Source organism: Giraffa tippelskirchi, chromosome 7 (assembly GCF_054371585.1).
Source record: "Giraffa tippelskirchi isolate mGirTip1 chromosome 7, T2T-mGirTip1v1.2.pri, whole genome shotgun sequence".
Taxonomy (NCBI): Eukaryota; Metazoa; Chordata; class Mammalia; order Artiodactyla; family Giraffidae; genus Giraffa; species Giraffa tippelskirchi.
In genome coordinates this window covers 148,830,801-148,857,717 of record NC_137281.1, presented here as the reverse complement: position 1 = coordinate 148,857,717, position 26,917 = coordinate 148,830,801, and the positions used below count along the sequence as shown (strand labels likewise).

The following is a 26,917-nucleotide window of genomic DNA, read 5'->3' as shown; positions in this document are numbered from 1 at the left end:
TAACATCTTCTGGAAATAGAAAAGTCCAGCCCCAAATTCTCTACCACACAGACTGGACCAGCTTGGTGCAGAATCCAGCACTGTTTCCCCAATTTTGCAGGGTTTCATTATGAAACCCTGCAAAATTGTGTGTTTTTCATCATGAAAATGGAATTGCAACTCCCCCTTCATCCCCAAGAAATCAAGCCAGGACTGTCTCCAAAGTCTCTTTTCTGAATGTCACCCTTTGCTTTAAGCTTTTACTTAATCACCAAAGTAAAACTCATCATGTCTTGTGGGGGAAAAAAAAAAACAAGTTGCAGCTTATAAAAGTTTTGAAGAAGCCTGACCACAGATTTAACCACCACTACCCCTTAGCAGTGTCCTCTGTCCCTCCTCTGACTGACTACCTGTCGGGTAGATCCTGGTTAAACTGCAACTCTAAACTTGAAGTTGCTGAAGCCATAATCTTGATGTCATCCTTAACATCTCTTTCCAAACGGGGACCAAAATTACCTTCCTCATCTGAAGTAATAAAAACTGGACATCAAGAAAGGAAGGAGAGTGATTCCTGAGAGATGCGAGACAAACACAGTGAACCTACGCTAAGTTGCTTTAGTCGTGTCCGACTCTGTGCGACCCCATAGATGGCAGCCCACCAGGCTCCACTGTCCCTGGGATTCTCCAGGCAAGAACACTGGAGTGGGTTGCCATTTCCTTCTCTTTTGTGAACCTATGGTTGCCCCAATTTACAGCATTGAGTGTTTCCAGGCCACAGGGCAGGGAAAGGGAAGCCAGACAGCACCCAGAAGACTTTGAGTTGAAGACACAGAGCTGAGAGTCCAGGAAGACCACAGCAGCTAGAGTTCACAGGACAGAGTGCTGGAGAGCATCGAGCCACACAAAGAAAGAACCCTGAAGAGCTGCCTAGGGTCCGTCTCACGTATCTGGTTGAGTAACAGTCAGCACATACACACAAGAAAACTACATAAGCCAGAAAAATAACAACCACGAAAGACTAGGGTTAACAGTACCCCGCATTCATATAAGTCCACTAGCCAGACTAGAAAAATCTCATAATTCTTGAGGCATTTGTTATAATACCCAGAAGAGGGGAATATCCCAAACTAAACACCATTCCATTTCCAAGCAATAAATACTAAAAGACTTGAAAAAAATCAAACTGTTTCCAAGTAACTTAACTGTGTCCCAGAACAAAGCTCTAGAATATTTATAAAAATACAAATATATCTAGTACCCAAAAAGACAAAATTGCAATGTCTAGCACCTAATAAAAAATTTACCAGGTATTCAAAGAAACAGAAAAATGCAACACATTATGAGAAAGAAAAAAATCAATATCAAAACCAACTCAAAACTGAAACCTATATTAGTAAAAGAGGACAATTGTTATAACTATTTCATATGTTCAAAATGTTAAACAGAGGCATGGACAATATTAAAAAAAAGAATGAGATCCAAGTGAAACTTCTAGAGACTGTAATTTTTGATATGAAAAATACACTGGATGACACTTCCCTGGTGGTTCAGCGGTTAAGTCTCTGCACTTCCATGGGGGGTGCAGGCTCTATCCCATATGCCTGGCAACACATCCCCCCCAAAAAAAATACACTGGGTAGGATAAATAGAAGATTAGACTTTGTAGAAGAAAGGTTAGTGAACCTCAACTCCTAGTAATAGAAACTATTCAAAATGAAACCAAAAAAATACTTTTTTTAATGAAAAGAGCAGCAGTGATCTATGGGACAACTTCAAGCAATCTTATAAACACTGGAATGTTGGAATCCCCAAAAGAAAGGGCAAGGAGAGAATAGGGGGAAAATACTTAAAGAAATAATAACTGAAAATTTTTCAAATTTGATTTTTAAAAAGTTATAAACCAATAGATCCAAGAATCTCAATAAGCCCCAAGCATAAGAAAGAAAGAAAACTGTGTAATGAAGTTGTTCAAAGTCAGTGATAAAGAGAAAATCCTGAAAGTATACAGAGAAGAAAAGACACATGATAGAGAAAGGAACAAAGATAAGACTGACAGCAGATCTCTCACTGGCAACAATATAAGCAGAAGTTAGTAGAGCAACAACTCTGAAAGCACTGAAAGAAAACCTAGAATTCTATACCCAGCAAAAATATCTTTTAAAACCAAAGGTAAAATAAAAGCTCTTTAAGACATATAAAAGCTGATAGAATTCATCTCCCTACACTATAAGAAATTTTAAAAGATTTCCTTCAGGCAGAAGGAAAATGATAGCAGAAGTAAATACAGGTCTAAGGATATATAAAGGAACAGAGAGGTCAGAAATAGAAACTTCATAGGTAAAGGTACAAGATTTCTTTTTTAGTACATAAAGAGTAACAGTATAACGTGAAGTTTATAGCATATGTAAAAGCACAATGTATTACAATAGCATAAAGGCTGGCAAGAAAGAAATTAAAGTATATTATTGTAAGATCTTTGTGCTACTCTGTGAAGTAGTAGAATGTCACTTGTACGTAGACTACGATAAGTTAAAGATGAATGCTCTAAACTGATGAATTGCTAAAATAATAAAAAGAATTACAGTTCATAAGCCAACAAAGGAGACAAAAATGGAACCACAAAAAAAATTCAATCCAAAAGAAGGCATGAGAGAAAACAAATAAAGCATAAACAGGACAAGTAGAAAACATGTAACGAGGTGAAAGATGTAAATCTAACCATATCAATAACCTCACCAAATATAAGTGGTCTAAACACCCAAATTAAAAGCCAGAGATCGTCAAGTTGGATAAAAAAATAAAAGACTCAAGTATATGTTAACTGTAAGAAACTGTCCTCTCAATATTAAGACACAAATAGGTTAAATGAAAAGAATGGAAAAGGATATACCACGCCAACATCAATTAAAATAAAGCTGGAATGACTATGTATGTTACAGACAAAGAAACTCTGACTCAAGATGGTGTCAGAGTTGAAGGACACCACTTAAGAAAGAAATATTGCTCTTCCAGAAAATTAAAGATAGAATACCTCCTAATCCATTTTATGAAATCAATGTAATGCCAATATCAAAACCAGACAGAAAATACAAGGGGGAGAAAAAAGCTATATACCAATATTCATAGTGAACACAGATGCAAAAATTCTTGTTTTAATTTAAAGTGTTAGCTCATTGAGTTCAATTTATAAATAGGCTCTGTTCTCATTGCAACCTATCTTACGTGCACAATTTTGATTTGTCTCCCCACAGGCAACATTAATTTTGATGGTTATCCACCTAACTTTCTCACTTAGTTGTTTCCTTTTTATAATTAAGTGTTGTATGAGGAAGTCCTTTCAAATTGTATAAATAGCTATTTCTTTACTGAAATTTCAATTTATTCATTTGTTTATTTATATCAGTATGGACTCATGGATTTCTAATGTTTTCAGTGGATCAAATTCATTACTCTCATTGTTTGTTTAACAGCCTCATTGAGATATTTTGACATGATAAACTACACATATTTAAAATGTACAACCTGATATTTTTGACATATGCATACCCTTATGAATCCATCACTATAATCAAGCTAGTTAAACATATCCATCACCCTCAAAAGCTTTAATTTCCCTTGGTAATTCCAGTCTCTCCACATACCTCCCATCTCTCCAGAAAATCACTTATCTGCTTCCTATCAGTATAACCTAGAAGTTTGTAGAGTTTTATATAAGTGGAATTAAACTCTTTTTTACCTAGCCTTTTTCCCTTGACACAATTTTTCTGAGATCCATCATGTTGTTGCATGTATCAACAGTTTATTCTTTTCTTCTTACTGAGTAATATTCCATTGCATAAATATATTAATATCACAATTTCTTTATTTATTCATCAGCAGATATACATTTGGGTTGTTTCCAGTTTTCAAGTACAAATAAAGCTGTTCTAAACATTCATGTTCAAGTCTTTGTGCAGACATGCTTTCATTTCTTATGGGCAAATACTTGGGAATGTAGTGGTCAAACTGTATGGCAGGTATATGCTTAATTTTTTAAGAAATTAAGCTGCTTTCTAAAGTGGTTGTACCATTTTACATTCCCACCAACAGTGTATGAGAGTTCCTCCACATTCTCCCAATGCTTGGCATAATGTCTTTTTCATTTTAGTCATTCTAACAGATGTGCAATTGTATTTCATTATGGCTTAAATTTGTATTTGCCTAAGACTAATGATGCTGAAAATCTTTTCATGGGTTTATTTGCCACCTCTGTATCTTCTTTGGTGAAATGTCAATGTTTAGTCCATTTTTAATGAATTGTTTGTTTTCTTATTATTCAGCTGTAGGCATTCTGTATATATTCCATATACAAGTACTTTATCAAATATATGATTTGCAAATATTTTCTCCCAGTCTGTGGCTTGTCTTTCTTTTCTCTTAACAATTTCCAAAAAAAAATTTTTTATTTTAATGAACTAAAATTTACCACTTTTTCCTTCATGGATCATGCCTTTGGTGTTGTATCTAAGAAATCTTTGCATAACCCAAATTACAACTATTTCCCCCTATGTTTCCTTCTAAAAGTGTTCAATTTTCAGGTTTTACATTTGGTTATGTGATCTATTTGGAATCCATTTTTCTACATGGTGTGACATACGGATCAAAGTTCAATTTTGCACATGAATATCTAACTGTTCCAGCACTGTTTGTTGAAAAGACAAACCTTCCTACACTCAATTGCCTTTTCCATAGATCATTTTGTCTCTTTACACCAAAACCACACTGTTTTGATTACTATACTTTTATAGTGTCTTGAAATCAGATAGTTTTAGTCCTCAACTTTGTTCTCCTTTTCCAGTGTTATTTTCTAGAATTGACTCTAAAACCCTCCGCATTCTGATATAAACTTGAGAATCAGCCTGCCAATTTCTATTTTAAAAGCCTGCTGGGATTTTGATTGGGATAGTTATGAATCTAAGCTCCAGGAGTTGGTGATAGACAGGGAAGTCTGGTGTGCTGCAGTTCACAGGGTCACAAAGAGTTGGACACGACCAAGCAACTGAACTGAACCGAAATTTATTTGGGGAAAACAGACATCTTAACAATATTGAGTCTTCCAACCCATGAACATGATTGCTGTTGTTCAGTCGCTAAGTGGTGTCTGACTCCTTGCAACCCTTTGAACTTGCACCATGCCAGGATTCCCTGTCCTATATCAGGAACATGACATATTTGTCTATTTATTTCTCTCTAATTTCTCTCAGCAATGTTCAGATTCATATACATCATTTCAGGAATTCCTCCTAAGTAAATAATCAAAGACATAGGGAAAAACCCTTTGAACAGAGACATTCAGCACAGTGCCAATTATAATAGAAAAACATATATGTAAATAGATGCTGAAGCTGAAGCTCCAGTATTTTGGTCACCTAATGCAAACAGCCAACTCACTGGAAAAGTCCCTGATGCTGGGAATGATTGAGGGCAGAAAGAGAAGAGGGTATCAGAGGATGAGATGGCTGTATGGCATCACCGATGCAATGGACATGAACTTGGGTAAACTTTAGGAAATGGTGAGGGACAGGGGGGCCTGGCATGCTGCATTCCATGGGGTCACAAAGAGTCAGACAAGACTGGGCAACTGAACAACAACAACAAATAGATGTATCCTAAAAGTAGAAAAAGGGTTTATTATAGAACAGTCACACAGTTCAGGATTAACTAGCCATTTTAAAAGAAGATCATGAAGATTATTGTAACAACATGGAAAATGCTAAAGATAACAGGCAAACGACATAACAGGAAAGAGTTAGAGAGCATATCAAAATCATAATAAGTGTAAGTTGGTGAAATTATATTTTTTTCTTAAATCTGTAAATTTTTATCACTACTGCTTTAATAAATTTTTTCAATTTTTAATTGATCTATAATTCACAAACCATAAATTTCACCATTTTAAAATATACAGTTCAGTAGTTTTTACTATATTCACTTAAGTAGTATAACTATTAATATCAGTTCAGTTCAGTCACTCAGTCGTGTCCGACTCTTTGCAACCCCATGAATCGCAGCACGTCAGGCCTCCCTGTCCATCACCAACTCCCAGAGTCTACCCAAACCCATGTCCATCGAGTCAGTGATGCCATCCAGCCATCTCATCCTCTGTCGTCCCCTTCTCCTCCTGCCCTCAATCCTTCCCAGCATTAGGGTGTTTTCCAATGAGTCAACTCTTTGCATCAGGTGGCCAAAGTATTGGAGTTTCAGCTTCAACATCAGACCTTCCAATGAACAACCAGGACTGATCTCCTTTAGAATGGACGGGTTGGATCTCCTTGCAGTCCAAGGGACTCTCAAGAGTCTTCTCCGACACCACAGTTCAAAAGCATCAATTCTTTGGTGCTCAGCTTTCTTCACCGTCCAACTCTCACATCCATACACGACCACTGGAAAAACCATAGCCTTGACTAGATGGACCTTTGTTGGCAAAGTAATGTTTCTGCTTTTCAATATGCTATCTAGGTTGGTCATGACTTTCCTTCCAAGGAGTAAGCGTCTTTTAATTTCATGGCTGCAATCACCATCAGCAGTGATTTTGGAGCCCCAAAAAATAAAGTCTGACACTGTTTCCACTGTTTCCCCATCTATTTCCCATGAAGTGATGGGACCAGATGCCATGATCTTAGTTTTCTGAATGTTGAGCTTTAAGCCAACTTTTTCACTCTCCTCTTTCACTTTCATCAAGATCATCACTATCTAATTCCAGAACATATAAATTGTTTTATTTTTTAAAATCTTATTATATTTTAGTCACACTTTATATAAATATCTATCTTGAGTCTTTGAAATAAAAGTCTGTCTTCATTCAATTTATCAGTACCTATTAATAGCTGATAAATGTTGTGAGTGCCCAGTATGTATGAGCTTCCTATTTTATGTTTTACTAACACTCAAGTTCAATGAATAATTTCATATTAAAATGAGAATCACACAAGATGCCAAATGACTTGTCAGCACAATGCAAGTACAAATAGGTCCCTGATTTATAATTTTCACATACTCTATAATCATTAGCTTCGGTTTCAACTGTTGATTCACTATATCAGCATACGATATAAGCTGCTGGAAAACAAAGTCTTGTTCATCACACACTCTGTAACAATGGTTGGTCCTCAGCAACCATCACAATCCTTTACAGTATTCACATCATCTCACCTGGTCCAGGTAAGAGCCTCAGGTAGGTATCATCATTTTCTACATTGCACAGGTGTGGGAACTTCCACTGCTCAAAGGAAGTTAAGGGCCTTGCTAGGGTTACTCAGCCAGTAAACGGGAGATCCATGGTTTGAGTCACGGTCTTCTGACTCCAAAACCTATCGCTTTCTGCTAGACTTTGCTGCTCCTCCAAACACACTGTTAAACCTTCTTCACAAATGAGAAGGGAAAGGTCCAGGTGTCCAGTGCCTGCTATGGGCCCTCAAAGCTGCCCTCCCGTATGCTCATAACACCTCCACTCCTACCCCCAGTGATTTCCCACACCCGGCAGGTCTGGGGCCCCAGGAGTCATTCCGATAAGCCAGTTATTACCAAGATGGGGAACAAATCCATGAGTACACAGGGGCCTGGAAAACACCAGTCACACAAAGTGCAATCAGGGAGCCACTGGAAGCAAGACATAAGGGAGTCCCAGGAGGCATAACAGGTCTCACTGCAGACACTGGACAAGACCCCAGGACTGTACAGCCCCGGGAGGCAGGTCACGAAGGGGCAGGACACTGGCCGCGGTAGATAAAGGGACACAGCCTTCAACAGAAGTGAAAGCACTAGTCACTCAGCCATGTCCAACTCTTTGAGACCCCACAGACTATATATAGCCCACCAGGCTCCTCTGTTCGTGGAATTCTCCAGGCAAGAATACTAGAGTGGGTAGCCATTCCCTTCTCCGGGGGATCTTCCCAAACCAGGGATCAAATCCGGGTCTCCCACGTTGCAGGCAGATTCTTCACTGTCTGAGCCACCAGACGGTAATCCTCCCAAAGTCCCCACTGTCCTCGGTATGAAATCCACACTCCTAGCAGGCCCATCACAATGCGACCCAGGTGTCCTCCAGGCTCATCTCTTACCCTCCCACTCCCTCCCCCTCCCCAACCACAGGGATCAGTCCTGCACCAGCCCCTGCCCCCTGCCCACCCCTCCCCCAGCCTTTGCACAGGCAGCTTCACAACCTCACCACCCATCTCTCTTTCTCACCTGTCAAAATCCTTTTCAGCCTGGACCCTGGCCTCAGTCCCCTCACGTCTTCCTAGCCCCAGCCCGGCCCCTGCTCCCGTCCTCCCCGTCTCCTCTCCCAGATGCAGCTGCTGCCCACCAGCCCAGAACACAGGGCTTCATCTCCAGGGAGCCTCCCCATCCTCTGATTTTCCGAACCTCCCTTGGAAAACAGAAAAACTAAGCTCCCACGTGGGCTGCAGCTCTGGGCAAGACCACCTGCTCTGGGACCAGACCACGGAAAGCAGGAAGATGCCGCAGACTTGGCCAGGTTGCAGCCATGCTTGGCTGTGATCCAAGGTGAAAGGCCCAGAGCGATAGAGCTTCCGGATGTCACGGACGATGATGTGACCATCCTCCAGTGGGGATGGCCCCCTTCCCACAGCCCCCTCCCTTGCATTTCTCTGTAGGGAATGGACAGGCAGACCCTAAGAAGGACTCCATTTGAGCATCCAGGGCAGAGGCTTTTCCTGCACAACCAAGGACTGGAATCACCAACGATTCACTCAACAGAAGCCACATGGCCATCACAATACCCAGAGAGACACCCCACCACTGCAGCCCCCCACTTCCCTACACACTCCAAGAGGAGCCACCAAATGCTGCTCCCATGAGGAAGGCTGAGCAGGCTACCAAGAGGCAAAATTGAACAAGGCAGTGGGCAGACCATCGTCCTAGAGGATGTCGCCCTAGGCCAGATATCTGGGGCAATCACGGACTCCGCCTGGCTCTCAAGGCCTCCCTGGGTCCCCTCAAGGTCACCCAAAGGGACCACTGACAAGGGTCTGCATGGCTGGACAAAGACATAAAGAGGACCCCAGCACAATTCTGGGTCTGGGCTCTGCCGGGACCCTGCTTTCTAAGCCCACAGGACAGGCTGGCCTGAGGGGGAGGGGCTGGCACAGCTGGGCACTGATGTCCAGTCTGCAAACTAGGTTGGCACTCGGGGGGCACATACTGGCTCAGGGAAGCAAGGGTGGTCTGGGGAGATGCTGTTGTGATGTCCTGGTCAGAGGAGAGACCCAGAAAAACGGCCACTGAGGCCCCTTTGGCAGGTGGTCCTTAGGAAACCCCACCAGGCCTCCAGGGGTTTGTCGATGCTCCAAACCAAAACAAACTCCTGTGGAGTGTGAAGTGTGACACCCCAAACATGGACATTTATAGACCCAGCACCATCTCACACTTGGTTATTAGTACTGTGGGACTTTCCATCACCAAGGACAAATTCCAGGAGCACATCAAACACAGAAAATCCCAGGGCATTCAACAGGGAAGGAAGAGGAGCAGGTGTCTGAGGGGCAACTCCACGGGAGACTGCAGAGCGAGCTGACCATGGGGAGGTTTGTGTCCGTATCCAGCAATAATCTAGAAGGACGATGCAATGAACATTTTAATCCCATTACCAATGCTTATTAATACTTACTGTGTTTTGGCCCTAATCCATACACTTTTTATGGGTATTATATCTCATTTAATCCCACAACCACCCTATAAGGTATGCACAATTATTATCTTCTGTTTCAGTGATGAAGAGGCAATGCCTCAGAAAGGTTAAATATCTTGGCCCAGGGTACTCAGGTAAGACCTGAGCCCAGGCAGTCTGGTTGCAAGACTGCCTGCTCTTTAACCACAGTGAAAAGTGTCTCAGGATACCTGGATACTACAAATGAAAAGGCTTTGAACCTGGATTCATGGTACCTGGATCCTGAGCCAATTCTGCCCCTAATTTATCACCCCTACTTAATGTAATCCTGAACAAATCATCTGAAGTTTCAGGACTTCAGTTGGTCCATACATACAAAGACAGGTTGCAGAGAATCAGGAACACGTGTGCAGCATACATGCCTCCCCTCTATCACCATGGCACCTATCAGACATCACTAATCAACCACAACACACTGAGCCCAGGTGAAGACTCACTCATTCTCTACCTTGTACTCAACCACTATGTATCAGCTGGAATTGACAGATGAAATGCATTTGCTTTCCCAGAGTTAAGCTTGTTTCTAAGGTGTCTTCTGACTCTAAAATCTACAACTGTGTTACTGGGGTTGTAAAGACAAAACTTTAGCCCCATTCCAAACAGATTTTGTCCTAACGCTTCCATCTTCCTTCTGCAAGATGGACATTATGTTACACGTGGTCTGCTCCACTGTCTCCCCAACCTGCGATGGATGAACTGGACGTGGCGGCCCTCTCTCTCCTCTGTCTCTCCAAGGGAGCCCAATAAAAAGGAGATCTAAGGCCAAAGCCGCTGACATAATAAGATGAAGGGGTGCAGGTTCCTTTGTGCTAAGCGTTGTGTTTCCAGAAAGTTCCACTTGAAATACAAATACTCCCTAGAGATGGTAACATGGGAAATTATTATCAGTCACTGACACCTTGGCATGAGTTTCTGCCTCTTTTTCCAGCTTCACCAACTAGTTGAGAGCCCAGTTCTGTGGGATGGGATAGATTCCAAACACAGGTTCTATTTCAGAGAAGGTCATCCTAAAAAGAAAGTTGTGGGAGGGGGCGTTTGGGGAGGGCAGCCACTAGTGGCTGAAAAAGCTTAATGAATAAAACATGCTACACAGCTGCCAAGGATACTTGCATTTTAATAGGGAACAGTTTGGGGCCAAAAGAATTAATCTCTAATGGTGGAATTACAAGCATCAGCAATGATTTAGGGAGGTATTAAGTAAAGCAAGTTGTTCCAGCACCCCTGAAATCCCAACAAATGAGCTGACGTGAGTGCGCAAGCCCTCAGCAAATAGCAAATATGCTGCAAATTTAAGAGACTAATAATATTATTACTGACAACTTCTGACTCTGCCTGCCAGTGACCAAGCCTGCCACTACAGAGACAAACCCGGATGCTCATGGGAGCCCAGGACACGCACTCTTTGGCCTGGAAAGCATCCATTCGGGAACTTAGTTGCCAGAAAAACTGAAGAGAACCCTTCCCTCCATCTGCCACTTAATCACACACACTGAGAAGATGCATAATTAATTTGTTCTCAACAGTTGCTCTGTGGCTGGAAGAGTGAGGGCATTTCTGGAATGGCAATTACAGGCACACACAAAAAAATGTCATGTAACAAGCAGAATAACATATCCATTCAGCTTGCTTCCCTTCCCTTCCCCATCAACCCTGTTCGGGCCATGGGCCTGGGTGTGCAAAAGGAGTTGGAAGGAACAAAAAACCAAATCCTGAAAGATACAGGGAAGGAAGACTGACTCTAACCTCAGAAAGGGGAAAAGGTGCAAAGTTCAGGTACAAGGTGAAGATCAATGAGCAGGGCATTTGAGGCACAACTAAACACACACAGGAATTCAGTGAAGTTAACGAATTTTGTTAATTTCATTCACTGTGATAATGACATGAATACATACAAAAATGTCAGTTGTGAGAGATGCCCATTGAAATTACAGGTGAAATGTCCTGATTTTTATAATTTAAAAGTCTTCAGCAAAATAAATAAATGAAGGATTTATGGCAAACTATTTTAGATCTAGGTGCCAGGCACAGGGTTCACCATATTATTCTTTTTTTTAATACATCTGAAATTTTTCATATAGAGTTTTTGTTTGTGCTTTTAAGATTTAAGGCACATCCCTACCTGTTGTTCCTAACACTTCACTGTAGCCCAGGAGGCCGCATGTTCTAGACCTGGGCCAGCCTTTCTTGTCTCATTGTGTACCACGTGCCCTGTCATCCACCCTAGTCCATCATGTCAGACTCCTTTTGGGTCCTGGAACAGCCATGCTCATGCCCATCTCAGGACTCTTAGGTTTGCAGCCTCCTTTTCCTAGGGCCAACTTCATGAGCATGTGACCAGTACTACAGTCAGACTGCACCCCACACTCAAAAGGGCTCCACACCATGGTTTAACATGAAAGACAGAATAACACCCCCCAACAAAGATGTCCACAACCTAGTCCCTGGAACCTGTGAATATGTTACCTTCCTTGGCAAAGTAGGATTAAGGCTGCAGAAGAAATTGAGGTCCCTGATCAGCTGACCTTGAGATAGATTAGCTTAGATTATCCAGGTGGGTCTAGTGTAATCACAATAGTTCTTTTAAGTGCAAGAGCGGGGCACAAGAAGAGAACCAGAGATGTGGCACCATGGGGACCCAGCCAGACATTGCTGGCTTTGAAGATGGAGAAAGAGTGCTTTGAGCCAAGGAACGCAGGTGGCCAATAAAAGCTAGAAAAGACAAGGCAGTGAACTCTCCCCCAGAGCTCCCAAAAGGAACACAGCCCTGCTGATGCTGACACGTTCATTTTAGTCCAGTGAGAACCATTTTAGACTTCCAACCACCAGAACTGTCAAAGAATAAATCTGTACTGTTACAGGGTCTTCCCTGATAGCTCAGTTAGTAGAGAACCCGCCTGCAATGAAGAAGACCCTGGTTCGATTCCTGGGTAGGGAAGATCCGCTGGAGAAGGGATAGGCTACCACTAAGTTTATAGTAATTGGTTACAGCAGCAATTAGGAAACTAATACAGCGTAGCTGTCTTGAAATTCTTAATTTTATCTTTGGATGTGGGTTTTACAAATAAAACTGAATGGGACAATGAAGCAAGCTCACATGCAAGGGTAGATGGAAGGCCTTAACGCAATTAATAAAGTTGATGGAAGTTCACATGCAGCTCACACACAGTCCCACCTCCCCAGTGGGTTCTTGGCTACCCTTTTCTCACCCCAAGTCCAGTACCCCGGCTCCATCTGGCCTCCCTACCTCCTCCCCACAGTTACAGCTGCTCTCCTCCCAGCAAGGGAACCAGGTCATGTTGGTGGGGGAGGCATAGCTTCTTCCATTGCCCTTTGTGCCCCCTGGGGGCCTTGGTATAGGCATAAGAAGGGTCAGGGTCACTTCATGCCCAGTTACATTCCTCTTCATCCCAGCAGTGAAAACACAAAATGAAATGGGAGGTGTCTGGCTTGGTTGACTGGGGCAAGTTGGAATGAGTTTCTTCACTCCTGCATGTATGTTGAAATAGTCATTTTCAGAATGCAAAATACAGTTGCTATTTTTTTAAGGGGAGTGATTTTTTGCAACTGGATGACTTAAGGTTAAAAGGACCATGTTATGTGGGTTACCCTTTAGTTTAACAGATGAGAATATAACATTTAAACATCTATCTGCCCATTTCTCCATATGTTTTTCTCCATGTTCACATTGAACTTGAGATATGGAATGAATTTAAGAACCATGTCTTGAATGAATTGTAAAAAGATACACAAGTTAAAATTTTTTAAAAAAGAAGGGTCAAGGTCATACACCTGTCAAGCAGTATCCCTCCACATCCTAGACCAGCATCACCAAGACAAGCTCAGCAGGTGACTCAGCAGGAACTTCTCACTCATGCCCAGTCCATGGCCTGAGCACCTCCCAGCACAGAGGCTGCAGCCTCTTGGGAGCTTCCCATCCACTGTGGGCTGGGGCAGCAGGGCTGCGGGAAGGAAAGACTGACTCCCCACCCAGCCAGAGGCCTGCACGGTCATTGTGCACTGGGTCCTGTGAATTACATAACCCGCCCTGTCTCTTTCATATCCCCTCAGCTTTTCACCTGCTGGTTCTTTCAGCACTTCTCAGCTTCATCTGGAAAAAAACCCATGTCAGAGAGCGTCTTCTAAGCCCAGCTTCAGTCACTCTTTATCCCATGACAACATTTTATCTCTTTTAGGGCACTCAGCAAGAGCTGACATTATCTGGTTCACTTACCTCCTTGCGTCACTAAAAAGTATTCACCAAGCCCGTTTCATGCCAGGCACTGTTGTAACTGCTGAGGGTACAGCAGCAATAAAAAACAGACTGAGTCTCTGCCCCCCGGACCACGCACTCTAGTGAGTGTCATCAATTGCTAACGATCTGCTACCCCCTCAAGAGCAGACTGTTGTACACCTGGCACCTCACACAGTGCCTGGCACATAGTAAGTGCTCAAAAACATTTGTGCAGGGACGTCCCTGGAGGTCCAGTGGTTAAGACCTCACCTTCCAATGCAGGGGCTGCAGGTTTGATCCCTGGCTGAGCTTCTCTGGTGGCTCAGATGGTAAAGAATCTGCCTGCCAATGCAGGAGACCAAGGTTCGATCCCTGGGTCAGGAAGATCCCCTGGAGAAGGGAGTGGCTACCCACTCCAGCATGGCTGCCTGAAGAATTCCATGGACAGAGAAGCCTGGCAGGTTACAGTACATGGGGTCACAAACAGCTGGGCACAACTAACAGATTTTCACTTTCATACTTCTTCTTGGGAAGCTAAGATCCCACATCCCTTGCGGCCAAAAAAACAAAACATAAAACAGAAGCAATTTTGTAACAAAGTCAGTAAAGACTTTTAAGAATGTACCTCATCTCAAATTTTAAAAATCTAAAAAGAAAAAACCACACGTTTGTTGCACAACTGACTGTATGAGTGACGAGTGGCCCAGGGACTTCGGGCTGTGACTGGGTACAGCATGGAGACAGCCTTCTTCATCCTATAGAGGGTGGAGCATAAAGACGTGTCCCAAGAGCAAGAAATTGGAGGGCAGGAGAGGCCTGCAGACAGACTGGGAGTGGAAGAAGGACAGTGCCCCATTCCCAAAGCATGTGGGCTTCAATCAGCCTCACATATGTCCCGCCATTATCTGTCAACAGTTTATTTGTATATTTAAGCGAAGTTATTCTGCTAATTGGACATATGTCTCATGGTTCTACAAGGAAAAGTCTATTAAAAAGTCTTGCTGTAACAGGCAAGAGCTTTGCGGGTAGTTTTATTCAGGAACAGGAAGGGAGCTGAGTGGATTTTAATTTGGTAGAGAATAGCTGCTTGGGGCCAAGACAGTGAGAAGCAGGAAATCAAGAGCAGGCTATTAGATTATTAGTGTTGTTAACAAGCGCCTCCATCACCCGTACAGCTGCAGAACGCCTTCCATCAACTTTATTAGCTGTATTATGGCCTTCCATCTACCCCTGCTATTCCAGCGATCCCCATTTTGGAGAGACGTGGCTACTGAGGCAAGAAAAATGCATCTCGCCCAAGCCAGAGTGAGCATGGCCTCGGCCCCTGAAGCCTCCCAAGCACATCAAGGTGTGAGAATTTCAGAGTCTGAGATGAACAGCCCAGAGGGTTTCAGGAGAAACGATGGAGGACTTGGAGGATGGGAGAGAGGCAGAGGGAAAAACCCTGGACTGTCAAACTCCCTGAAACAGCAAGTTCACCCACGCCTTGACTGCTGGCTGAGAGGAAGCCTGGAAGCTCATCCGGTATAGGAGAGAGCACCGGGGAGTCAAGTGGTTAGAGACACAGGCTTGGGAGCCACATTGCCAGGGATTAAATTCAAGACCCTACACTGAGGACTTCCCTGGTACCCCAGTAGCTAAGAGTCTGCGCTGCCAATGCAGGGGGCCCGGGTTTGATTCCTGGCTGAGAAGTTAGATCCCGCACACCACAACTAAGGAGTCTGCATGCTACAACGAAAGATCCGGAATGCCACAGTGAAGACCTGGTGCAGCCAAAATAAATAACTTAAAAAACAAAAAAACCCTCTTAGGGGGTTGAATGGTGGCGCCCAAAAGATATGCCCACGTCCTAAGCCCCAGAGCTTGTGATTGTGACGTTCGGTGGACAAAAGGGTCTTTGTAGGTGTAATTAAGTTCAGAATCTTGAAATGAGATCTTCCCGGATTGCCCAGGTAGGCCTTAAGTCCAATGACAAGTGTCCTCAGAAGAAAAGAGAAGACGGAAGCAGAGACTGGAGTGATGCAGCCACAGGAAGGCCTGGAGCCACCAGCAGCAGCAGCAGGAAGGGGGTGTCCCTGGAGCCCCCAGGACTGGCCCTGTCTGCACCTTGTCCTCACAGTCTCAGCCTCCAGAACCGTAAAAGAATGAATTTCTGTTGGCCACCTTGTTTGTGGCCATTTGTCATGGCAATCACAGGGAACTAATATACCTGCTTCCTAGCTGTGGGGCCTTGGACAAGTCACTTAATCTGTGCTTCAGTCTGTCTATCTGTAAAGGAGGGATGATAACAACAGGATCCACCTCGGGGTCCTTGTGAAGTTATAACACAGAGAGAGCTCTTGGCACAATGCCTGTCCTGTGGTGTTCAGTTGATGTAAACACTTACTCTTAGCATCAGAAGCCACCTGGGGAACCCATTTTAAAAAATGGGTTCTCCAGGCCTCAGCCCAGAATCAGCAAAAACAAATTCTAGACTATAAGGTCTAAGAGTCTGTACTTTCAAGCCTCCCCAGGTACCTTTGATCATCTGCCAGGTTAGGAACCATCTGTGAGCTGTCACATTCCCCGCTCCACAACAGTCTCTGCTGTTTCCAGGAAGCTGTCCTTCTGGATGCCGATTTCACAGCTGTACTAAACTACCCAGTCCAGCACTCAACTACCTTCGCGGTAAGAAGGTCTAGCTTTTGCCGAATCCCCCATTGAGTAGCTTCACCCCGTTTCCCTGTTGAGGTAGAAACAGCTTGGTCAGACCGAAAGCACTCAATCCAGGGTGAGAAAGGAAACTGCAGGGAGACTCTCAGTGGAAAAAGCAATCAGCAGTGAGAAGCCCAGCCACGGTTAGTCTGGGATGGACTCGGAGACGAAGAAAGAGAGGCTGACGCTGGGGTTTCTCCAGCTCCTGCCCCATTGTTGTTGTTCAGCCGCTCAGCTGTGTCCAGCTCTTTATGATCCCATGGACTGCAGCACGCCAGGCTTCCCCATCCTTCACTATCTCCTGGAATTTGCTCAAACTCACGTCCGTTGAGTCAGTGATGCCATCCAACCATCTTATCCTCTGTCATCCCCTTCTCCTCCTGCCTTCAATCTTTCCCAGCATCAGGGTCTTTTCCAATGAGCCACCTCCTCACATTAGTGGCCAAAGTACTGGAGCTTCAGCTTCAGCATCAGTCCTTCCAATGATTATTCAGGGTTAATTTCCTCTAGGATTGACTGGTTTGATCTCCTTGTTGTCCAAGAGACTCTCAAGAGTCTTCACCAGCACCGCAGTTTGAAAGCACCAGTTCTTCAGTTTGGTCACAGTGAAAGCATCCAGTCCAAGGTGAAAAAGGAAACTGCAGGGAGGTTTTCAGTGGAAAAAGCAATCAGCAGTGAGAAGCCCAGCCATGGTTAATCTGGGATGGACTCTGATATGAGCAAAGACGGGCTGAAGTTGGGGTTTCTCTAGCTCCTGCCCCATCAGCACAACACCATCTCTGGGGAGCAGGGCCCTCTGCCCTCTGCCAGCTCCCCCACAGAACCAGGGGGCAGGGGCAGTTGGAGAGCAGCAGCAGGAAGCCAGCCCAGAGGATCAAGGTAGCCCGTGTAGGCAAGGGAGCTGCAGACACTGTACACGAGGAATTGGCTGACGGTGATAATCGTGCTGATCAGAGTGGAGAGATGCCTCGCGCAGGCAATGGCCTCCCATCACCAGAAAGCCAAGGGCTTATTTTGTTTCATTTCAGTTGTGGCCTTTGGAAAGAGATCACTGCTTCTGAGCAGCAGGAACAAACACCATCCCATCAAGCAGCTTCAAGCCCGAAGCAGCCCTAACAGATAGACAGGGTGAGCTGGGGGGAGAGAAAAGCCAGAAAGAGAACGGCCAAGCCCAGCAGGGGAAAGACCGAGGCAACAGTGGGCGCAAGCCAGAGTTTGGCCCAGCATCTGCTACAGATGGTGCAGCCTGTGTTTTCCCAAGTGTGACCTGGTACCAGTGATGGTGTGCAAAAAAGTGGTACAAGAGGCGATTTTGGGTGGTACCCAGAACACCAGAAAAATAAATCTTATTTGCATATGCATTAGACCCACAGAAAGAAAGCTAGTCTATCAAATCTGTGATTTCACAGATATGTTTGCTTAGAACAAAACCAAACAAAGGAAAAAAGAGTCAATAAAATGCAAAAGGTCATACCAATACATGAATAGTGGGGTATAAAGAAATGAGTGGGAATGATAACCAGTGAATTCAAGACAATGCTTGCTGCTGCTCATACAGAAGGGAGGCTGGAATCAGGGAAGAAGGACTTAGGAGTCTACAATTGTATGGGTAAGGTATCACTTCTGAAATTGAGCAGAGAGTGTAAGGGTGGTCACTAAATTATTTTATACCTTTTTTAGGTCCTATATTTCACTCGTTTTAAAAAGATAAGAGGCATGCAGACATGGCAAAATGGGTACTGTATTTGGCCATGGTCCACAAGTCCCTGAGAAGTTTAGGGCAACCAAGAAGACAACTTGGCATTTGCATGGTCTGCCTGGGAACCACAGAACAGCCACGCAGTGGGCCCAATCTCCAGGGGAAGCACAAAGCGTGCCACATTCTCCCCCAGGGTCCCCACTGATGGGAATGGACCCCCAAAAGGCTTTCTGCAGCTCACACCAAGGCCCGACAGCCTCCTGCTATGGAATTCTCTCTGAATCAGAAAGAGGCTGGGGTCAGGGCCACTGCAGAAAGTCATGGAGGTTTGCAAGTACTCAGAAAGATTTGCATATGCAGAAAACTGAAAAGGAGGTGCTAGATTCAATAGCAGACTCTGGTCTCCCTACACCACAGGCCTGGTCCTCAGATGACCCAACCAGAGCAAATTAAATGCAGCTCATGCTCCTGCAGAAATTATCACAAACTCGGAGAAAGCCAGTCATCAAGACGGCAAGGATTCAATTTCCCTCCCGCTCTGCGCAGCACACTCTGAGGCAAAATATTCCATGATGACAAACGAAAGCAGCAAAAGGAGTCTGCGGGACAGAGTCCATGAAAACTCACTGAAAAGCATCCACACCAGGTTGACAGACACCATGGAACAGTGCCATGGAACAGTGGCACCATTAGAAAAGGCAACCGTGGAGGAGGCCATCCAGGCAGGTACCCGCAGCCCCAGCTGGGTTAGCAGCCCCTCCCATGCAGGGCTCCTGCCCCCAACCTCTTGGCTAGGAGCTAGCTGCTGTCCGGGGCCAGAGATAGAATGAAAACACATTGATCTTCTGCAACTGGAGATTTCACGCCTGCTCCCCACCACCAGGCTGTGAGCAACTGAAGGGCAAAGGTTGAGCTTTATTTCCCTTTACATCCTCTGAGCCTGAGCCTGACACAGCACCTGGCACAGAGCAGGCTCGGTTAACGCCAGTTAAAATAACAGGTGGAATGGTGAAGGCATGCACTGGTTTGGCCAGGACAGTCCCAAGTTTCAGAGAATATTCCTAAAGAGCCAGATGCTGCCACTGTCCCCCTTGCAAAGCAAGAGGATCTTTAAAATGCTTATTGAATTATCACACCCTCACTAAGCTGAGAATGTGAAGTGAAGTGAAAGTCGCTCAGTCATGTCTGACTCTTTGCGACCCCATGGACTATACAGCCCATGGAATTCTCCAGGCCAGAATACTGGAGTGGGTAGTCGTTCCCTTCTCCAAAGCTGAGAATGTGGTTATCCTCAAAACGAGCAGTTGTTCAGCAGCTCAAGAGTTGAAACCCTTTCCCAAAGCCAAGAGCTAGCATCTACTGATTCCTCTGGAGGGTCTACACTCCCCTCCGCTGGGGAATGCAAACCTCCCAATATTTGTTGAATTAACAGCTCTTTGGTTGGTGGACTAAATAAGTAAAGGGATCCCAGGGAGAAAGCTCTATTGCCCTTCTCTCTCCTCCTCCGTTTCCCAAGCCCACCCCAGGCAGAGCCACAGCCCCGGGGCTCGCACCGGGGGAGAAGCCGCACAGACATCTTTGGCTCCACTTTTTATCCAACGTGGTGCTTTCCCCGAGGTTGCAAGCGGATAAAAAGGGAGACAATCAAGTATAGAGGGCAAAGAACCTGGAAATGGGCAAAATCTGGATGTCCAAGCACAAGTCCAGAATCTGCCCACAAACCTGTGTGGTCCTGAAGAAATCACAGCCTGCCTCTGGGCCTCCAGTCCCACATCTGTACATTGGAGCCTTGAGCGGCCTGATGCTGAAGATGTCTTTCAATGGATGGAGTATAAACAGCCATCGCCTTACCTGAGACACTTGTTCTGCTCCTCTGACCAATAACCACTAGTCAGAAGTAGAGTCTATTTTCCCCTCAAATACCTCACCATATGCCGTAGTTCTAAAGGTTGACAGAGTATGACTCCTCCCCCTAAAATGTAGAGTTCAGTAATGCCGAAACTGGTCATCCCATATTCCAGCCCGAAGCAGCCTGTGTCCCTAAACAAAGTCAGGTATTAAGGTTGGCAGGGTTTAATGAGCACCAAAGGGTCTTACAGCAAATTTACAGCTACCTCCCCTTTCGAGGGTAAGAGTGGCAGGTGAACCTCCTGTCCCCAAGTTTCAGGCAAGCACTTGGAGGGAGCCCCCCCAGAGGTGTAAGGCTCCTGACCTCTCTCTCCCTTCTCTCACCCTCCCCGTGGAAGGAGCAATCATCAACCGGATTAGTGAGTCTGGCTCACCTCTTCCTCTCTCCTCCCTTTTGGGATCTGCAACTGGGTCCACCATCCCTTCCCTGTCCTAAAAGGCAGGACCTCACTTGAGAGGCTTGTCCTGCCTCATCTATACCTGGGGAGGCAAGTCTATCAAATTCAGAGGCAAAGTCCACCTGCTCCAACCCAGCATTAATCAGTAATAAAGCTGACATTTCTGTTCTCCACTTGGCAGAGTCCTGCGTCTCCTTGGTTCTGCTTTTCAGGCCAAGAGGAAAAGAATATTTATATCACTACCTCCTAAGCTCAAATATTTATTAACAACTATAGTAATTAACATGATACACACACACTGAGGACCTGAAATATCCCAGGAAGCAAACCACAGGAGCCCAGTGACCAGCTCCGTAACAAGAAATTGAATTCAGCTAAAAAGATTCTCAGTCACAAGAGCAATCAAGGTCCCCTCCCAATATTAGGACTCTGATCAGGAAGGAAAAGGCATATCTGATCCCTCTCACTCTCCTGCTCTTCCCACTCCAAACACACACACACACAGATCCAGTATGCGTCCCCAAGAATATATCAGGACTCATTAGGCCACAAGGAACAGGAAACCACACTCAAACCATCTGAAATAAAAAGAGAATTTCCTGGCATAAGTAAATAAAAAGTCCAGTGGTCATCTAGCATCAGGCCCAGCTAGATCTCAAGATTCAAATGACACATCTCTCTACAATACTGATTCCATTCACCGATGGGCTTTCACCTCATGATGGCAAGATGGCTGCCAGCAGCTCTAAGCCAACATCTGACACTCTCAACTAATCCAGCAGAAAAGACAGTGTCCCCTGAGGGACACCCCTGAAAGTTCTAGAGCTGACTGATGCTCACTAACCAGAACTGGCTTAGATACCCATCCTGGAATCAGAGGGATGGACTACACTGACAGCCCAAGTCACATGTCCACCCTGAGCGTGGGGTGAACCCCACTCAAACCTCATGGCATGTATATATGAGATAGGGGTGGTTCCCCAAAGGAAAATTTAGATGCTGCTCCCTAAAACAAGAATGATTCCTGCACTGCAAAATTAACATTTCTCCACTACACCCAGACCCCTTGGTCAGAATCAAGTCAGCGCTGCCTCCTCCAGCCCACTGTCTGGAGGTCTGGACCAGCAGTGACTTCTTTGTGCTTTGCTGCTGCTGTTGTTTTAGTCGCTAAGTCTTGTCCCACTCTCTGGGACCCCATGGACTGTAGCCCACCAGGCTCCTCTGTCCATGGGATTTCCCAGGCAAGAATACTGGAGTGGGCTGCATTTCCTTCTCCAGGGGATCTTCCCGACCCAGGGATCGAACCCCACGTCTCGTGCATGGGCAGGCAGATTCTTTACCACTGAGCCACCAGAGAAGCTCTCTTTGTACTTTATGCACAAGCAAGTTCACATCCGCCGTCTCTGTTTATAAGCATTCGGGGCATCAGGAGCCTGGTTCTCCAAGGTATCTGGGTCCCGTCCTGTGCCCTCACTGCCTAGCAAAGTGCCCCTGCGCTCTAGAAGACACTTCTCCACCCTGGTTCCCACCTGCTCCTGATGCAGAGCTGAGTCACTGCGGTCCCCACCAGCTGAGCACCAACCTTGAAAGTACTTCCCAAAGTCACTGCCAGCCAAGCTCATCTGGCGCCCGCACACTCCGGGACCTGAGGATGCTGGCTTGACAGGTGAGATAATTATGTCTTCCCCTTCACTCACTTCTCTATCAGTCTCGCAGACCAGAACAGATAAGTGTTCCAATGGAAGAAAACACTCCTGCGGTATTTAGTTGTGCTCTTTCGTGCCACCCGGCTCCCCCTTCCCAGGTACACCTCCCAGGGTCCAGCCTGCACCCTGTTATCTGGTGCCAGCCACCACACGCTGCTGATCTCTTGTCAACTGCCAGGCTGAGCATCCCTTATTGCATCCCCCCAGCTTCTCCTTGACCTGAAGCCTCAATGCTTTCCAGATGACTTATACCTGAAGGCCAACTGTCTTCAGGACACCCGTTGCCCTGCCCGCTCTGCAGATTCCCCAAGGCAGAGGGCTTGCCCCTGTTCCCATGGCCTAGACTTCTCTGTAGAATGTGGCTCTGGTGGGTTCCAAGGCCTATAGCACTGTTTAGTTGGAGAAAACAGGGTAAGGGAAAGCAGGTGGCATTGAGTCTCAGAGACAAGGACTTCGAGATCTTCCAATAAAAGCTAACATTTCATTCATTCAACAAACCTTTATTTAGGACCTGCTGTGTCCTGGATACTGTAATAGGTGCCGCAGATGTGAAGATACACAACATAGACCAAGTCTCTGTCCTCACGGAACATACCTTCTAGTAGACATCTGATTTATTTTTGATAACCTGTTTTATATTTACATTTATAAAAAACTGGCTCAGACCCTGTCCATATAATCCTCACTAAGTGGCACAGCCATCTGTAGCCCACAGACAAGGAACATTGCACTCCAAAAGGTTGAATGACCTTCTTAAAGCACAACCTCAGGTCTTCTGACTACAAACCTTACTCTTTCTGGGGCGTCTCCCAAGGCAGGGAGCTAGCAGGTTACAGCCCGGCATTGAAACAGATGTTAACTCAATTTCAGGCCTCGTGGATAGAAGTAGAAGCTGCAAAAAAAAGATCAGTCCCTGATCTAAAGGAATTTATGGTCTAAATAGAGAGAAAGACACATAACCACCTATCGTGTATGGCAGAAACAAAGATACAGTGATTAAATCCAAATAGGAAGCTATTTCTAGAAAGATATCCAGGAAGCAATGATTACCTCCAGGCAGGAAAATTGGGTACCTGAGCAACAGGGAGAGGAGGATCATTTTGCATGTTCAAATATTATATATTTTGAATTGTGTACCACTGAATTTTCTTCCCATTTAATGACACTTTGAGGATGCAATCAGCCAAATCCTGAATGTGGGAAATTTCACAGGCTAAATGATCTGGCTTCTTCAACAAGCAAATAGCTTCTCAGAAAAGGAGGGAGGGAAAATATTCCAGACTTGAAAAGATATAGAAAACATCAATCAAACATAATATATGCACTTTGGGTGGATACAGGTTTGAATCAACTTGAAAAAGAAATTTTGGAGGACAACGAGGAAGACTTGAATATGGACTAGCTATTAGAGGTATTAAGAAATGTTCATCAATTTTGTTAGGTATGATGAAAGCTGAGCACCAATGAATCAATGCTTTTGAACTGTGGTGTTGGAGAAGTCTCTTGAAAGTCCCTTGGACAACAAGGAGATCCAACCAGTCCATCCTAAAGGAAATCGCTCCTGAATATTCATTGGAAGGACTGATGCTGAAGCTGAAACTCCAATACTCTGGCCACCTGATGCAAAGAGCTGACTCATTGGAAAAGATTCTGGTGCTGGGAAAGATTGAAGGTGAAAGGAGAAGGGGACGACCGAGGATGAGATGGTTGGATGGCATCACCAACACAATGGACATGAGTTCAAGTAGCCTCCAGGAGTTGGTGATGGACAGGGAGGCCTGGCATGCTGCAGTCCATGGGGTCGCAAAGAGTTGGACACGACTGAGTGACTGAATGATCATGGTCCTGTAGTTAAGGTGTTTTTTAAGGTCCTTATCTATTACAGATAGATACTGAAGTTTTTACAAATAATATGATGCTGGAGATTTGTTTTTAAGTATCTCAGCAAAAAATAGTAAAAAATGAATGAAGTAAATGAAGGAATGAATAAAAGGGACAGTAGATAAAACAAGACTGGCAAAATGCTGGACAACTTCTGAAGCTGGATTAACAGTTCCATAGGGGTTCATACTACTTTACCCTTGTGGATGGTTGAAATTTTCATAATGAAAAGTTTAAATAAAAATTTTAAAGGCAATTATTCCAGCTGGCTAGGATGACTGAGGAGGAAAGCATCACAGAGGCAAGGTGTCTGCGCTGAGTCCTGAAGGATGATGAGGAATTTTCTGAGGGGCAGAGGGCCTTCCAGGCTGAGCAAAGATACACAGATCTACCACACACCTCTTTCTGTCTATCACATACCTCTCTCTGGAAGAACCGAAGATATCTATCGTGTTCAGTCATTCAGTCATATCTGACTCTGAAACTCTCTACGCTCTAATCCACTAGGCTCTCTGTCCATGGGATTCTCCAGGCAAGAATACTAGAGTGGGTTGCCACGTCCTCCTCCAGGAGATCTTCCCACCCAGGGATCAGACCTGCATCTCTTGTGTCTCCTGCACTGGCAGGAGGATTCTTTACCACTGTGCCACCCCCAGGTATCCAAAGATATCTATACTTGACCCCAAACTCAACTTACATCCCACACAAGTGCCCTGTTGCTTAATCCCCCCAACTCTCTGGGACATGTAGGCAGAGCACCAAAATCAACTACTATCTTCCAAATGAGAATGGAGTGTGTGGTCAACAGCGCCACTCAGAGGCCTAGAGCAGGGGTGGCCTTCAGAGGACAGGAAAGCAATTAACCTCTTTCCATTGGGTTTTGCCTGACAAGGCAGTTTGGAAGCCAGCTGAGTTATCAGAGACAGCTTGCCTTCTGCCCTCCTGAGTCATCGCAGACACTTGCGTTCCCCAGGAACACACACTAGCCTCCCCAACAGCACCTTTTAGTTTATAACCTTGGAACCAGGGGGTCCAGCCTCATGGCAGCCTGGCAGCCCAGCCCCTGGACGTTAAAACAGCTCCCCTCCTTCCTCCCAAGCCACCTGCCTCAATCCCCAGCCTGTCCCCTGCCCACCTCCAGCTGCACACCAGAAGCTTGCTGGCTTTGCCGTCACCTATGGACTTATCTGGCCCGGCTCAGATGGGTCCCACAGGTCCTTACCTTGGATCGAAGCTGCAAGTATTCCTCTGAGCCATAGGGGACACTCCTCAGGGATGTAAGATAGTCATAACTGATCACAGCTGTCTGTGAACCAAGAAAGAGGAAGACTTAGCACCAGACATCAAATATTACTCTGCTATCCAAGGCCCGCATCTACAGGCCCCTGACACAGGTGGCATGTCCAGAAAAGCAATCCCATCTCTTAGAGGCCCTGCCCCCAGATTCTTGTCTGGCTCGTTTCTCCCTGTCAGTCAAAGCTCTGCACAGATACCACCCCTGCAGAGACCCTCAATCTAAAGAGACCCCCACCCACCAGGAACTCCCAAATATTTATCATAACAAACCACCATCCAAGGTTACCTTGCTAATTTGTTTCCTTGTATATGGACAGTCTCCACTTCACTAGAAATTAAGTTCTATAAGCACAAGGGCATGTCCTTCCTATTCATCATTGTATCCCCTGCATCTTTCACAGAGCCAAGTGCATAGGTGAGTGCTCATTCCATTCCATACTTACTGAATACCAACCACTAGCAAGACCTGGCCTGAGTGGTCCACAAGGATAATTAAGACCAGAGCCCTGCATTATGCTCAGTGAAGTAAGTCAGACAGAGAAAGACAAATATTGAATGATATCACTTATATGTGGAATCTAAAAAATACAACAAGCTAGGGAATATAAAAAAGAAGGAGACTCACAGATACAGAGAATAAACTCAATGATGTGGTCACTCACCTAGAGCCAGACATACTGGAGTGTGAAATCAAGTGGGCTTTAGGAAGCATTACTATGAACAAAGCTAGTGGAGGGGATGGAATTCCAACTGAGTTATTTCAAATTCTAAAAGATGATGCTGTGGAAGTGCTGCACTCAATATGCCAGAAAATTTGGAAAACTCAGCAGTGGCCACAGGACTGGAAAAGCTCAGTTTTTATTTCACTCCCAAAGAAGAGCAATGCCAAAGAATTGTTCGAACTACCGTACAATTGCTCTCATTTCACATACTCACACAGTAATCCTCAAAATCTTTCAAGCTAGACTTTAGCAGTACACTAACGGAGAACTTCCAGATATACAAGCTGGATTTAGAAATGGTAGAGAAGACTCTTGAAGTCCCTTGGACTGCAAGGAGATCCAACCAGTCCATCCTAAAGGAGATCAGTCCTGGGTGTTCATTGGAAGGACTGATGTTGAAGCTGAAACTCCAATACTTTGGCCACCTCATGCAAAGAGTTGACTCATTGGAAAAGACCCTAATGCTGGGAAGGATTGGGGGCAGGAGGAGAAGGGGACGACAGAGGATGAGATGGTTGGATGGCATCACCAACTCGATGGACATGGGGTTGGGTGGACTCCGGGAGTTGGTGATGGACAGGGAGGCCTGGTGTGCTGTGATTCATGGGGTCGCAAAGAGTCGGATACGACTGAGCGACTGAACTGAACTGAACTGAGAGGAACCAGAGGTCAAATT

The 26,917-nt window shown here is 45.1% G+C and overlaps 1 protein-coding gene across 6 annotated transcripts in view; it reads right to left on the bottom strand.

Annotated features, from left to right (window-relative positions):
- ADCK1 (aarF domain containing kinase 1) overlaps positions 1–26,917 on the bottom strand; it is a 128,422-nt gene that overhangs the window by 79,036 nt on the left and 22,469 nt on the right. For all 6 annotated transcript variants that reach the window (XM_081510581.1, XM_081510584.1, XM_081510585.1 and 3 more), the window contains exon 3: positions 25,446–25,529. In XM_081510581.1, coding sequence (XP_081366707.1) covers positions 25,446–25,529 — 84 coding nt within the window. The remainder of the gene's footprint in view (positions 1–25,445; positions 25,530–26,917) is intronic.